Genomic DNA, 15,993 nt, shown 5'->3' with positions numbered 1-15,993 from the left:
TGTGAGTTCAATCCTTGTGGAGGCCATTTAGGGATTTGGGGCAAAAATTTGTCAGGGTTGGTACTTGGTCCTGCTGTGAAGGCAGGGGACTGGACTCGATGACCTTTCAAGGTCCCTTCCAGTTCTAGGAGATAGGCAATCTCCATTAATTTAAAAATGTGACTACCAGTGCACTTTTAGGGAATTATTGCACAGTTTGGGTTAATTGTAAGACAATCCACCACAGCCTCCTAAAGAACCACAAAAAGTACAATGTTGCCAAAATATGCTGTGTAGAGTGTCTCAGTAGTAGTATAATATCCGTATTACATTATTTATTCACTGGGGATTACTATGACATTACAGTCAGACCCTGAAAAAGCTCCATTTTTGTGCACTGCTTAAGTCATTTATAGACTAGTTTTATAGATTTAGTTTTAATAAATCAGCTGACTAATTATTACAACCATAAACTCTCCAAAAGAAGTATTATTGGTCTATGCAATAAAATATTATTTATAGGATTCTGTAGGATAGCAATATCCTTCACAACCTATTTTACAATGAACTAAAACTCAACTAAATTGAAACAGCAACAAAACAAAACAAGTCCCCAGACAAAAATCAAAAACCAAAGAATCTTCTGAAAGATTACCACTGTTTACTCACTGCAGCAATGGAAGGCTTTTTTCCATCTCCTGCTGGTGGATGAGTGACATCAGCTCCCAGGAATATAACAGGTTGCTGAAATACTGGAGGCCTAATGAAAAGAAAATGAAAGAAATAGACAGCATTTCTAGAATGCTTTTCCAATATTAACCAATCAGTCCTCAACACACTTGTGACACAGACAAGTACTATCCCCGTCACACCTAATAAGTATTTGTATTGCAGCAGCAACAAAGGTCCGAGCATGACACAAAGAGCTTGCAATTTATTTTAATGGGGAAACTAACGCAGAAAGCTGTACATTGTGTTTCTTACAATGTGTGGCATCTAAAAGAAACATGTGCACTTTCACAACGTGTACCTTAAGTATAGCAAAATATATATATTTTTTAATCTTAATTGTCTCTTTTATGAGCACCAGAGGGTGCTTGAGATGCACCAATGGGTACCACTGAAGGAAAAGTTTCCAGTGACTGCTTGGGGTGTGCACGCATACACAGTGGAATGCACCATGAGCACCGGGTTTGTGTAATTTTTGGTGGCGTCCAGAATGGGTCCAAGCAGAGCCGTCCTGTCCAGTGGATGGACCGGGGCAACCACCACAGGCCCCGTGCTTCAGGGAATGTGGGGTTGAGGACGGCCTGGGGGGATTAGCAGGAACCCAGCCGCAGCCTGCCCTGCTCCATTCCACCAGCATCGCTTGGAGGAGAGGGCAGAGTGGAGCAGGAGTGGAAAGAGGTGGCTGCTTGCTGCTTCCAGTGCTAAGCCCCCCGCTAAGCCTTCAGAATGCCCTGGACCCCACATCCGCCTGGAGTGTGGGGCCCCACAAAGGGCCCAGGTCAATCACCCATCTGCCCTACAGACAGACAGGACAGCTCTCAAAATATATGCCCAAACACTGATGGAGCCAAGCCCATGTTCCTGGAGATTGATGGAGCACGAGTACCATGGGCCCATATAACTTGCCACTTGTAGAATGCACATGTGCAATATCTTAAAAGAACTATAACATCCCAGAATGCTTACTGATTAGAAATTCAGAGGTCTAAGTCTAGCTGTCTAATAATCTTTTCCTGCTCAAACAATTAAGCTTTCTTATATCTTTTGATTAAGAAATAAATGCCTGCTGACCCTGGCACTCTCTTTTGTTAGCATCTCAGATCACCAGAGAGCTCAGGGAGATGAAGGATATAAAAATGTTCAGTTCCTTTGTATAAAGCAGGAAAGATGGCATTTTCCACAATACTTTTGTGGCTCCAGAAGAGCCTCATTTATGCAGAGCATCTCTTGAGATGGCCCTATAGATTCCAAGATGTTTACCAATCTATGTAAGCGCTCTTGAACTGCTTCCATCTGAATAGCATGGGAGGAACTATCTAAGAGAGTAAGATCCTAATGGGCACGGTAATCATTCAGGAAAAGTGAGGAGACACCAGCATCTCATCAGGTGATAACGAGGAACCACCCAGGGCTGTATGAGGCGGAACCTTCCCCAATTCCTCAAAAAAAGATTCGCTAAGGCAGATTTTCCATTAAATACCAGGCTTGGTGCCATAAGTGGCTTCCTGCAGCTCTCACCAAAACAGGTTTACCACGTCCACTTGGAGATGTAGAAGTGGACATGCTGAGAGTATCTGGAGACACGAGGAAACCCCCCATAGGGCCACTATATATCACTAAAGCTCAGTGTCTTCCAGACAGTGGCTTCCTACTAGTTGATCTACCAGGAGACTCTGTAGACACTGGGGTGAAAATGTCCCCAACACGCAAGATCCTGCTTCTGATGCAGATGATGAAACTGAGTTGTCCGGCCAGGAACGTGTGGTATGTCTCAATGTTGGAGGTCCAGGAAAGTTAAGCTGGGGAAAATCATAGCCTCAATGGGTACCAGAATGCTTGAAGGTACCTATAGTACTGGATGATGAACTCTAGTAGCTCTGTGCATGTGTGTGTCCGTCCATCCGTCCCCACCAGTTCTGAGTGAGATGCCTAACTGCAAACTCAGGTGGTACCAATAAATTCAGCAGATCTCACACTGTAGCATATGATGTATTCAGAGCACTGGGAGACTGTCTTATTGCCACTGAGGCTGTGCCAGATGATGGTAGGAAGGTGGTCTCTTAGTGATGAGTCCCAATGGCACTAATTCTGGCACCGAAGCAGACAATCCCACCCGAGATGGTATCTGCACCAGGATGTGCCATGGGACTGAATGCTCTGCGTTCCTTCTCAGTTTGGTTGCAGATTTCAATTCCAGGAATCTTGATCTCTTGGATAATGTCTTTGGATTCAGTACTTCAAAGTTTTTTCTTTAGTACCACAGAAGGTACTGAAGCCGAAATTCTGGGGCATGACAGAATCTGACTCAAGTAGAGGTGCTTGGTCACTACTCCAAACCGGAAGGCTCTGTAGGGGGGTACATGGCTGCATCCAAAAGAACGTGCTTTAGTCTGACTTTCCTCTCCTTTTCAGTTCTGGGCTTCAAGTCCCTGCAGATTTGGCATTTCTCTCTGATGTGAGCTTATATTAAAGTGTACTAACTATATGCAATAAAATACTAAGAAAAAAGGAGACATTTGCAACTGCACTATAAAATCCTCTGACAACTCTCATGGGAAGAAAGAAGGAATTGAGTTACGACTAGCAGCAGCTACACCCTTTATATCATCACATAGTAGCAGGAGGCAGCAGAAAGCACATGGATATTGCTGAGGGAAATCTTTCTAGCGTATTGGGCATGCACACACCTGAAGTGGAATGGACATGTGCTATCACGCAAAGAAGAACTAAAAGATGTTTCAAAATAAGAATGAATTTTAAAGAGTAAAAATCTGAGGTCTTTCAGAATGGAAAAACTGATTTTCCTTTTCGTATAGAGTCACTATAAAATTATTTCTATCATCTCATATTTTGGTTTATAATATACATTTATAAAAGTGTGCCTTTCATTAAATGTATGGCTACCACAAAATATCAATTTGTTTTTTTTCTGTTGTTATTACAATGCAGGTGTGAAGTAGGGATGTGAACAACTAGTTGACTATCCGATAAGCAGATGCTTATCGGATAGTCAACAGGCTAGTCAACTAGTTGCTTCCCCCCCTTGCTGCCTCTAACAGAAAGAGGCAGTGGGAGGAGAGGGGGAAAGAGGAGGGGGACATCAAAGTGGCAGTGCCACATGGAGCCTGGGGCCAGGCCCCGGGCTCCATGTGGCACTGCCGCTTTGAAACACTGCGTGCAGCCAGCTGCGTGCAGCCAGCTGGGGCGTCCCCATGTAACATGTGGCATTTCAAAGCAGCAGTGTCGCATGGAGCCCAGGATCAGTGGGGGACTCCCGAGCTGACTCCAGGCAGCACTGCTGCTTTGAAACGCCGCATGGAGCCTCACACTGCGCTCCCCATGGCACTTCAAAGTGGCAGCGTTGCACAGAGTCTGGGGCAGTGGGGGAGTTCCATGTGGTGCTGACCTTGGACTCCCTACGGTGCTGACACTTTGAAACACTATGAGGAGTGTAGGACCAGCGGGGGACTGCCGCGCTAGCCCCGTGCTCCCCGCATTCTTTCGCCATTGAAGTATAGCAACTGGCTGTTGCTACACTTCAAAGATTGAGGCACCCTATTGACTAATTGACTAGTCAATGCAAATTGCATTGAATATTTGATTAGTCATTTGAAATTTAACATCCCTAGCGTGAAGTTTCTTCATAAAAATTATGAGACATGAATGGTGCCCAAACAGTACATACTTAGCGCACTAATGTACTTTTCAAGGGGAACCAAAACACGCATATTCTCAAGGTGAATTATGTTTCAGCAGCTGCTCCCTGATTGGCTTCATCTTGGTTTAAAAAAAAAAAAAAAAAAAAAAAAAAGTTTATCTGTGCAAAGCAGATCATTGGTCTTTATGGCAGAGAATTCCAAATGAGAAATGGTTGCTATTTGTGTGTTTAGATTTGTACAACTTGAAGTAAAATTACTTTTACTCAATCTACTTCATGCTCATTTCATTAGCTAAATAACATTATTCCTTGTTACTCATGTCAACACTCTATAGCTTACATAGCTAAAATAAGAGTAGGATGGACTTTATTCCGGTTCAGTTTTCATCAGAATTGTTAGCAATCTCAAACATAGAATCTTTACTATAAGTGAGGCATGAATATAAGTGATGCATGAATAATAATCTAGCTTTTCATATTCCAGTTAAAATGTGCAGGTTTGGCAGTTTATAGATATGTTGACACCTTTTTTTCCCCTGAGTCAAACAGATACAAAAAAAGTCACTAACATACAAATAAGGAGCCCCATTATTTCACTTTTACGAAGTCATTTCTGGTAATAGAACCTCATTTTATGTGGAAGTTAGTTAAGAGCCACTCTCAGAAGATTGGTCTTGGGAGAAAAAATACCATTCAAATAAATACAAAAGATTTATTCCTGCCTCCTTTCTTCCAGACAGAGTTAAATGCCCGTTGGCTGTTTGGAGCAAAATGGACCACAGTAATTATCAAATCTGACTTATTGAAATCTTGGGTCTCCAAACACTGTAAAGATGGATAAACCAAGGAACAGAAAGGAATTGGGGAAAGTGACTCATCCAGTGTCACATGAAGAGTCAGAGGGGGGAAAAGGAAACACAGAGGCCTCATCCCTTGCCTCCCAAGCCTACAACCTGAAAGATATGTTCTAGTTCAAATAGGAATTAATTCAGGAAAGAACTGTGACATTTTTTATACACAAGATCAGACTAGAGATAATTACAATGGTTCCTGCTGGCCTTTTAATTCATGAAGTAAGCAGCCATGATCACAGTCTTTCAATACGGGAACGTTAATTTTCAAGATTCTATGTGCCATTAAATATACAAGTATACAGAGATCTGTTAAGGTTTATTTCAAGTGAAAACTGAAACAGTACTGCAAGGTCAAATTTTTAAATAAAGCAGCAATAACTTTTTTTAGAAATGATTTTTTAAAAATAAGCATTTTAGTGGTGTATGCAATCCGAATATTGTAGCAGACTGTGGTTACATTAAAATTTAAACGTGAAACAGACTAGAATCTCATTTTAAAATCCAAATGAAACATCAGAATTAACAAAACAAATTAATTCTTAAACATTTTAAGGCAATATTAGTAACAGGTTAAAAAAAGTCTAGCTTTTAATCTGATTCACGTTTCCCTTAGCTTAAGGAAATAAAACAAACAGACTTCAAAATCAAGTTACCTTCCTTGTGGAAGTAAAATGTTATTTACTCCTCCCAATTTGACGTTGATCTTTAAGCAGAGATTGGACAGAGTTTGTGGTGTTGTTCTTTGCACATTTTTCATCTGAACACACTGCGTAGCCATCCCCAACACAGTGTCACCAACACGCTTTACTTCCGCTGCCAAGACACAAAGGAAAATAAAAATTATTCAAATATTCTTAAATAATAAGTAAGATAAATGGCATTCATTTAATTATGATCACTTTCTGCTAGAATGTTATCAGTTCATTTGTTTAAACTTTTATTTTCTCTTCACTGCTACTTGAGTTTATACCACTTACCTTCTGTTGAAAAGACACAAGTTTTATTGGAATCTAAATGTTCAATGGTAAATTAGGATTTATTTTTAGACTTCTTTTTAAATACTGTTGCGTACATTTTAAAAACGTTATGGAGGCACCAGTTGCAATTCCCCTGGCCCTGATAAGGCTGTGTTTTAAAGTGAACTTAAGAATATACATTCCATATATAGTACTCAATTTTCCAATGACATTTTAGGTATTTGAATTCTTTACGCAGCCTTTTTGTTTCACTATGTGTAATAATTTTCTATGAAGTGTTTAAAATTAGGCTCTGGCTGAAATCTTAAAGGGCTTCTAGTATTTTATTATCAAAATATCTTTAAAACAATGTTGTGCATCTATGCAGAAACTGGGACAGGTGCATCTTGAACAAATCAAGAACTTAAGATAAATTTTTAGGATCATTTTTATGTTTCCTCCAGAGTTTGGTACTTGGAGTAGATGGAGTTTTTGAGAGAAACTGCATGCAATTTTTGAGTTCACTTTTGTCAGTTTTCTTTGCTGTATGGAGGTTTTTTTTTTGGGGGGGGGGGGAGCATTATTCTGCATAACTGAAATGCATGATTCAGTAGAGGCTAATAAACTCACAACAAATTGGCCTCTTTCAAAATGGCCAATGTCTGCCATTGAGAACAATGGGAATGAGGCCAACAAATAGCCAGTCAAAATGGTTATTATTTCTTTACAACAGTCTGTGCCGGAGAAAGTTTAGGCTGCCTTTAGCATTGCTGACCACTAGCACCATTGATAAGAGTGAAGCCAAACTGCCCTCAAGAAAAATGGGATTCAAGTTATCAAGGGACAGAAAAGGGCTGTATATCAGTAGATGAATACAAGAAAAGAAAACCACGGTTTTGCATACAGGGAAATGTTAGGGGCTAGGCTGCACAAAGGAGACAGAGGGGAAAAGGGATAAAAGACTATGCAGCAGGATGAACAGATAGGTGCAGCAGAAGACTGGGTAGGACAGGAAGTAAGAAAATGAAAGGATTAGGATTAGGAATGAGGATCATGATTAGGGAAAGGGATGGATATTGATAGAACCTTACATTTTTGTTTAGGCATTCAAATTTAATGCCAAAACAATGACACAAAAATTTGGAATAGCCAGTTTTCTCTGAAACGCTTAAAAAAAAAAAAAAAAAAAAAGAAGGATAGATTTGCACCTTCCTCCTTATTAACTCCCTCCCCCCGTTTTGCATCCCTCTCCTATTCTCTCCTCTCTATACCACTCTGGGTTAATTTCATATCAGTCTGTGAATCAGGGAAGATAAGGAGCTTAGTTTTTCCACATTTTCCACACTTAAGTGACTGAGATGTTGGACTGGATGCAGGGAAAGAGTCAGGAATGGCTTAGTAGATTTGTGAGTCATCAGAATAGAGACAGTACTTGAAGTCATGTAAAAGTGGATACCACTGCCCTAAAAGAAGGTGTGAAGAGAGAAAAGATAGCTAGCACAGAGTTTTGCAAGAAAGAAAATGAGGAAGAGGAGGATTCACTGAAAGTGGTGGAAATGTCACATGGGCATGAGGATTCAGTAAATCTGAGACTGTACATGCTTATTTCAAGTATACTGTATTTGTGTACTTTTGTTTGCAATTATTTTGTTTCTGAGGGCAACTCAGAGTGCTTACTTTTGATCTACAAAGTCCTATGAGGTTTGTATCCTGTTTATCTTAAGAACTTTCTCCTTCCCCATGTATGATCCCAACAGTCATGCCACCTTGGATGACATAATATTTCTAAATTGTAGTGCGTTGGAGTGAAGGGCTTGCAAAAAGGGCAGTCGGCTTTGTCAGTATGACAAAGCCTGCATTTTTCATAAAGCTCACTTTTCATTCAGCTTTTTGGCAGAGGTTGGTGGCTGGAGTAATGGAATTTTTTGGCAGAGCTGCATGCAGTTTTCAAGTTGACGTTTGTCAATTTTCTTTGTTACTTTGGACTCTCCACTGGTTGCAGATGGATCCAGAGATTATGGTTGTATCTTTAATTAAATTTAAAAAGTTGAGAAAACAGCCTTCAGAGGTGGCCATGAGCTCAAGTTTCTAGCTTACATAATATGCCTCACTGGTAGCAAGGGAGAAAGAGGATAGGAGGAGAAGAAGGAATTAGCACCGTGCAATAAAAGGAAGGAAAGAAAATGTAAGGCCTCTACTCTATGGAGTTTTATCTAATTGCTTTTTTAGCGATGTAATTCTTCATACAACATATATAGTGGTGACAAACACCCATCACCTCCCATATACATGATCAATATGCACTGACCATAAACTGGAGTCTTCCCTGGCAGAATGACTACCACAAGCTGTAGCCCAGCATAGGTGTTCTTTAGATGTCTGAACATAGGTTCCACACTGTCTGCACCTTGGGCATATTTACAGAAACATGGCTGCCCCTGGATTGGCATTCCTGCATCTCTTGAGATCTTCCTCAATTGTTCTGTGAAGGACCTAAAGAATGTAGATATATTAGATTACTAGGAAGACTGAATGAAACTAATCCTGTTCTCTGTTATACTGGTACAATCCTGTTGACTTTGATGAGGCTGTACTGGTGTAAAAGAACAGAATCCGACCCAATGTGTGTACATTTTTTCAAATGAGCCAAATATTATCATTCAACTGTTAAAGGAGGGACAAAGGGGAAAAGTAACAGGGAGATAAACTCTGTCAGTGCTCTGGCATGTTGGAAGCCTCAATATGCACTAGCACTAATTCATTACAATATAAAAATTCCTGTGAAACACTAGGACAATGACACACTGGCTATCAGGGTACACATATGCAAATCAGACCACTGTGGCTGAAATAGTTTCTATTTAATTTCTTGGTGACAACAGTATCCAGAGGACATTTGCTATTGTATGGAGCTAAATTAATAAATCCTACACAGGTAAACAAAGTGTTATTTTACTTATGGAATCCCAATTTTTAGTTTTCTGACCTACTCCAAGAGTTCTGATGCAGTGATCTAAGTACTTGACTGAAAGCCTGATTCTAATGCTAATTCTGAAATTGACTCCCCACTTGCAGCTTTCAGCAAGTGACAACCTCTCTGCTTCTACCCTTAGACTTCACAGTAGTTTTAGTGTGGACTTCAGTTACTGTATGTAATAGAATAGATAAATGCCAACTTATTTTTATTAATGCTATCATCCTTCAAAAAGCAAGTATCCTGAAGTAATGCTATATTCCTAGCATCAAAGAGTTTGCCCTCATCTTAAAGGGGGAAAAATTGTCAGCCAGATTAATTTAAATTAGTCACATTCACAATCTTGAATCCAGACTAATACTTGTTACATCCAAAAACTAGCTACGTTTCTCCAGCCAGCTTCCCTCCTCAACAGAAACAAGAGCCCTGAAGGAATGCCATCCTCTTCCATTGCAATCCCAGCATCTGAACTCCAGAGAAAATATCGGAGAGTGAAGAACTCCTTCCTTCTGCCTCCAGCCCTGTGCAGGGGGTTGGGGAGTCTTAGAAGATTTTTTTTCATGATCATCCCAACAATAGCGGCTTCCCCAGCTCAGAGCAGGGCCATAAACAAAAGATGTCTTCCTCACTCAAAAGTAAAAAACAGCAGCAGCTGGTAACCATCCTCTTACAGGACCTGCCCAAGAGTGTTCCAGCAAGCTCCCTCACCAGACCAGCACATCCGAGAACTACATGGGCCCACTAAATAAGGATGTATAGTCAGTTTCAGAGTTCTGTCACAAGTACAACATAGGCAAAACAAAAGGGGATTTTTTAAATAATTTTTCTGAGCTAATAATCTTAGGTGTTATGTGCAACAGTTTTTATTCCTAGCTGCTGTGCAAGACACATATCCATAAAGGAAAAGGACTATAAACAAAAAACTCTCTAATGCACAATCTAATGAGTATTTTTTGCATTTGTTAACTTAAAAGACTAACATTAAAAGACCAATATTCAAGTTTGTCATCCGCTGTCAGCCTCTAGTGATGAGGAACAAATCAAAGTTGTCCTCACAGGGGAAGATCTTAGAGGGTTCACTGTGTGACCTCGCTCTGGTTCACTACATATTCAGTTATTTGGATGGCTTTTTCACAGATCCTGTCCTGCATTTTCCAAGTGTGTATAGAGAATTGCAAAAAGGATTTAAAATCCTGTTTAATAAGTTAACTGGTTAAATGTTAAATGTGTCATAGCAGACTCATCTAGGCTGCAGTGCCCCCTGCCTGAGGTGCAGCAGGCCTAGCTGGGCTGGAGCAGCCTCCACCCCTGTGGCAGGCTGCCAGTTAAGCAGTAACTGGTAAGCATCACCTGGTAAGGTGAGTTTTGGCCACTAACCAGAAAGGGTTCCTGGACTTAAGGCAGCATCTTGCGGTGTGCTGGAGAGCTTTGTAGACAGGTTAGTCTGGATTAGTTATTATGTGGGCATATTCACATATTATTGCTGTTGTTCTTTGGAGGAAGAGTGGTAAGATATGCATGAGGGAAGAGAGCCAAACTGTTAGTGTTGACTTCAGCACTCTCAGAGTGTTCAACTGCATATTGACAAGTTTCATGTGTACACTACGATACTGGTGGACAATATTCAGCTGCTGAGAAGACAATGATTATCTATATTAAAGTGCAAATGTTTGTTCCCCAACTGGCCCCCAAAAATGTGTGCATTATACAATTCTCACTCTCCGTTTTGACAGCTGTCTCCATCAGGTGACTCACATACCACTAGTCTAAAACCACTCTCAGATATTTCAGAAAATCCTTGTGCCAGAGGATGTTTAGCAGGAGGCAATGTTCAAGCTATTTTTTGCAGTACACTTTTCAGTAAACTAACTATAAAACCGGCGAGGAGTCCTGTGGCACCTTATAGACTAACTGAAGTGTAGGAGCATAAGCTATCTTGGCTACCCCTCTGATACTTAACTATAAAACGTATCCCTTAATTTTTAAATTACAGTAAATTTGGGTGTTGTATTCATTAAATTTTCTCCCCACTAATGTTACATTTGATTTTTAAATTGGCAATGTCCCTTTAAATAGGTACAGTGCAGACTTACATTTTTCAAGTCAAAACAGTTTATACGGACATAATATAGAGAGACATGTATTTTCAAGATGTCAATGATAAAAAGTGTTCAGCAGTAGATATTTTCTTTGCTTCATTTCAAATTACTTCTTTCTTCCTTGTTCATCTACATTTCTTGAAATCCCTGTCAATAGCAGGAACCTTTCCATGTCTAGAGCTGTGGACACTGCTTTTGATATTGAGGTTTTTACGATACTAGCACACAGAAAAAACACAACATGCAAGAGCCATACTGGCTTGTACATCATTCAAAATACAGAATTCAATGTTTGTGATGGGAAAAATACAATCAGTAGTTTACAGCTTCTAACAATGGGGAAAGATTTTTTTAAACACAAAATGTAGAGTATTGCTGAAAAAAACCTACAATGTACAACAGTGTTACACAATCCACTTCTTTCAAATCCAGTAAGTAACCAAAACCTTTCTTGAAAAAGAAATATACTTACTTAAGATGAACTTCAGTGCACTGTCGCTGGGGAGCAAAGCAGGCAATTGCCCAGACCTTAATTTCGATTCCAGTGTGAAACTGTTTATTCCTCATGTCCCAAACCCCTTGAACTGGTGTAGCAATTGCTTTATTCTACAAGGGAAAGAAGCAGTAAATGGATACTACTTAAAAAAAAAAACAACACCATGTTCCCACTTCACTATAAATACTTTATTCTATAGTCTCAAGTCTTTACCAGTAGAATATATAAAGAAATATTAATTTAGTTTGATGCATATCACTATCCTTCCTATCATTGTAGCAGCATAAAATCAAGTATGTGACTCTGATTATTTGTGAAATTTAGAAACAGATAATACAGTTTTGAATGCCTTTTTTTTTAAACACAAAATCCTTTTTTGTCGCAATAAAAATCAGCAGAATGTATTTGTGTAGTAAATAAGGAGAGTAATGAACAGGTGATAATATATACATAGATGCATAAATAAAAGCTTACAGTTCTATAGCTACTTTCCAGGAGAGTTCAACATAGGTTAGAGGAATTAATTTAGCCTCACAATAGTCCAGTAATATGAGCAAGTATCATTTCCATATTTTACAGACTAGTATATTAAGGTACAAAAAGGTCCACGGATTAATACATGGTCTTAGAGAAAATCTGGAAGAGTTGAGAACAGGATCCTGGCTTTTGAACTCACGATCATATAGAACAAAGTCTTTTCTTCCCAGTCACTGCTGGGGCAGAGGTGTGGGGTGCAGGTCTGTGAGAACTCCAAAAGGAGAATTTAGACTCAGGTCTGGGGCAGAGGACTGGGGGCTCTGGCTGAGGGTATGAGTTCTGGGGTGGGGCCAGGGATGAGAGTTTTGAGGTTCAGGAGGGTGCTCTGGGGCTATGGCAGGGAAAGAGGATACCTCCCAGAAGCATCTGAGCTGAGGGGAAGAGGCACTTCTCTCCGCCAGGCAGCTCCAGGGCTGGGGCCACAGGACAGGTACCCCTTCCCCTGGACCCAACAGGTACAGGCTGGGGGTGGGCTGCCCCAGCTGCAGCAGGTCCAGCAGGCTGCCCCAACAGGTCTAGTCCACAACAGAGTTAGGGCCAGAGGAGGGGCGCCCAGGCTGCAACAGGTCACGGCCAGGGCTGAATTTGGGCCACCCCTTCCACAGCTGAGGCAGGTGAGAGGCTGGACTAGGCAGGTTCCCTGAGCACCTCTGTGGCGCTCAATAGGCTGCTATGTAGCAGGGCGCTTTACAGGCAACTTAGAAGACCATCCGCTATAGCTGTGATATCCAACCAGTTCTGAAGCAATAGCCACTATCAACTAGCCCAGTGTTTCTTAAATTGTGTTCCGCGGAACACCAGTGTGCTGCAAGGCAGTTGGAGGTGTGCCTTGGAGAACAGAATTCAAATAGCCACCTATAAAGGGTCAGGAGACTTTTTTTTTTTGGGGGGGGGGGGGGACGACTGCTGTTGTTTTTGCTCAATAACTTTCCCCCGGCCCTTTATTCCTCCCTGACCCTTCCTTCCCACCCCCCGATTATTATTGTTGTTTTTTTTTGCTTAACAAAAAAAATCCTTGGTGTTCCTCTTAAAAAAAAAAATTGTTTGGTGTTCCTCTGTCTTAAAAACGTTAAGAAACACACTCAACTGGCCAGATAGCCACATGTAGCTAGTGGCTGAGTGCTGGACACCGCGGCACTATAGCAACCTTTTTTAATCGAGAGAAGGATCTAGCTGAGTCTCCTGTCGATATCCATATCACCCCTAGTCTTGCATATACCCTCCAAACAATCACCCAGCCAAGTTTGCCTGGTGCTGGGGAGGGGAGGAGGACCAGTTATACAAAAGTAGAAATTTACCCCAGACCAGGGGTGGGTAAAGGGTCCTCTGTGTGCTGGATCCGGCCCGTGGACATCCTGCCACTCCCCCACCCTCAGGACAATCAAGGCCTGGAAGCCAGAGGAGTGCATTAAGTCTCTCACTGCTTGCTCCTGCCTTGCAAGCGCTGCAGACCCCTTACAGGTTGGGGGCAGGAAACAAGAGACTCCACACACACCCCCGGCCCCCAGGCTGACTGGCCAAAGTCTCCTCCTGCCCCACAAGAGGGAAGGTACCTCAAGGAAAGTGGCCTCCCATCTAAAATTATTACCCACCCCTACCCCAGATGTTCAAACCAAGTGATGTTGCAACATAGTGCACAGGTTTTGTTGTGATGGAGGGATTGCCTGATCCAATCTAAGTGGTGCTGTGATCCAGTAGGCCAGGTTGTAACACCTGGAATGAAGACACAAGAGCTGCTGCTGTGGGTGGGTGGGTGAGTGCAGGGTGGGCTCCCCCTCCAATTCCTTACCCCTCACCCTGAACCTGGGCCTCTCCTGCTAGCTAGGGCTGAAGTAGGAGTGGGCAGGACTGAAAGAACAAGATCAAGGGCCACAGATCACTGATTGATGCCACTATAACAAAAATGTTCAGAGCCATTCACAATTCCAGATAACATTTTCCACATGTGAAATAAAGCTTTGGGTGTTTAGCACACCTGAGAAATCAGACCTTAGGTGTTCTAAGTTAGATACCCAAGAACTGAGAAACCCAAAATTAGAGGTTGCTTCCCTAAGGAGCTACACCTGGGATTAATTAATTCAACCCCGTCACATCCAACACCATTACATTGTTCAAAAGCAATCATCACAGACACTGCGGCATCTTTGTTCACATACTCTGCCTCCATACAGGATTGAGGGAGGTTGCAGGACTCTTCCAGTCACATCGGTCATTTCATCTTTGACCATTATTCCAAATTCACGAACGTAAGGATCAGTATTGAAACTTGCACTTCGCATCTAAAAAGAAAAAAAAATACTATTTCTAGTGGCAAAACAAAGTCCTTTTTACTAAGTGACTCACATTTTCAAGTGTTTTCCAATATTGGAGCCCATCTTGGGCATCTGGGACTTGAATTTTGGCGATGCCAAGAATTCACAGCTCCATTGTAACTCCATTTGTAGATATGGTGCCTAGTACTACTTAAAATTTGATTCTGGATGTCTGAAACAGGCATCTAAAACTAGATGACTCTTGAAAATGAGAATGGTATAAGCTAGGGATGTAAGCAACTAGTCAACTATCCGATGAGCAAATGGTTGGATAGTCGACTAGTTACTTGACTAGTCACCCTTCCCCCACTTGCTGCCTCTATCAGAGAGAGGCAGCAATGGGAAAGAGCAAGATCTAGTGATGGGGGGTGTCAGCTTAAAAATCCGGGGGCGGGGGGTCTTGCGGGGGACTGCTTGAGTCCCCCCCTCTGGCTGTGCTTCCTGCGTTGCTTCACCTTTGCAATTACATCAACTATTCGATTAGTTCTAAATTTAACACCCTTTGTATAAATATTTTTAAATGTCTAACTGATGATCAGAGAAAGTGCTTTATAATTTATTAAAAACTCTGTTTACTACTCGTAATAAGCACTAGATTGTAGTTATTAACTTTAAGAGAACAGCTTTATTTCATACTATACCTCTGTTCCCTCCACAGACAAACACTCACCAATTTGCTAATCTCTTCTTGACGGTCAGGTGCTGATCTGGCAGTTGCCCGAATCATAGTGGAAGTTTGATTGTCAGTCAGCTTCTTTATACACCTTTGTCCTGCCACTATGTTGCACACCTAAGGTAACCCAGTACAAATTAAGTTAAAAATTCATCAAATACCTGTGCGTTTTTCTACATTTATTCAAGCAAGGATTCATAAGCAGTAAAATAGCTGTAAGAGAAAAGCTAAACCTTTTAGCCTGTGTTTTATTCTTTCCAAGATGACAGTACTTTGATGAGTTCACTTGCCTCAAGAGGAAGGTATGTATGTTTCTGCTCCTGTCCAACTTGTAAACATGGAAGGTGAGGGTAGCGTAGAACCAACTTGTGCCTGTCCTTAAAATACTGAGCTACAGTGCATTCAACTGTTTGTCCATTCTCTTGCTGAAGTGGGAATCTATATATAAAAAAACAAATGTGAAAAATCAACCATTTTACCAAATAATAATTTCCCAAACTTCCTCATAATGCACAATGCAAGACCGCATTAGAGCATGTGTGTATGGTGTGTGTGTGTGAAATACATTATCTCTTTAATGGAGGGGGACAAGCCTTCCTACATTAGTCTACAGAGAGTCAAAACACCTATAAAAAACAGCGTATCTTAGGGAGTTGTCCACACGTACAATCTTCACGCACACCCTTTTTTGGAACAAAAAAAGAATATATTGCTTTTACTACCTGG

At 41.2% G+C, this 15,993-nt stretch overlaps 1 protein-coding gene across 4 annotated transcripts in view; it reads right to left on the bottom strand.

Annotated features, from left to right (window-relative positions):
- AGO2 (argonaute RISC catalytic component 2) overlaps window positions 1–15,993 on the bottom strand; it is an 89,584-nt gene that overhangs the window by 27,556 nt on the left and 46,035 nt on the right. For all 4 annotated transcript variants that reach the window (XR_012901187.1, XM_075920066.1, XM_075920067.1 and 1 more), the window contains exons 8-14: window positions 15,558–15,705; window positions 15,265–15,384; window positions 14,439–14,561; window positions 11,722–11,855; window positions 8,485–8,669; window positions 5,874–6,033; window positions 649–739 (exon numbers count right to left, since the gene is read on the bottom strand). Coding sequence is in view for 3 of the 4 variants with exons in the window: in XM_075920066.1 (XP_075776181.1) it covers window positions 649–739; window positions 5,874–6,033; window positions 8,485–8,669; window positions 11,722–11,855; window positions 14,439–14,561; window positions 15,265–15,384; window positions 15,558–15,705 (961 nt within the window). In the remaining variant the exon portion in view is untranslated. The remainder of the gene's footprint in view (window positions 1–648; window positions 740–5,873; window positions 6,034–8,484; window positions 8,670–11,721; window positions 11,856–14,438; window positions 14,562–15,264; window positions 15,385–15,557; window positions 15,706–15,993) is intronic.

The sequence above is a fragment of the Pelodiscus sinensis genome, chromosome 2, assembly GCF_049634645.1.
Source record: "Pelodiscus sinensis isolate JC-2024 chromosome 2, ASM4963464v1, whole genome shotgun sequence".
NCBI classification, from domain to species: Eukaryota; Metazoa; Chordata; order Testudines; family Trionychidae; genus Pelodiscus; species Pelodiscus sinensis.
Note: the sequence above shows the minus strand (reverse complement) of the source record. Positions and strands in the feature narration are given on the sequence as shown.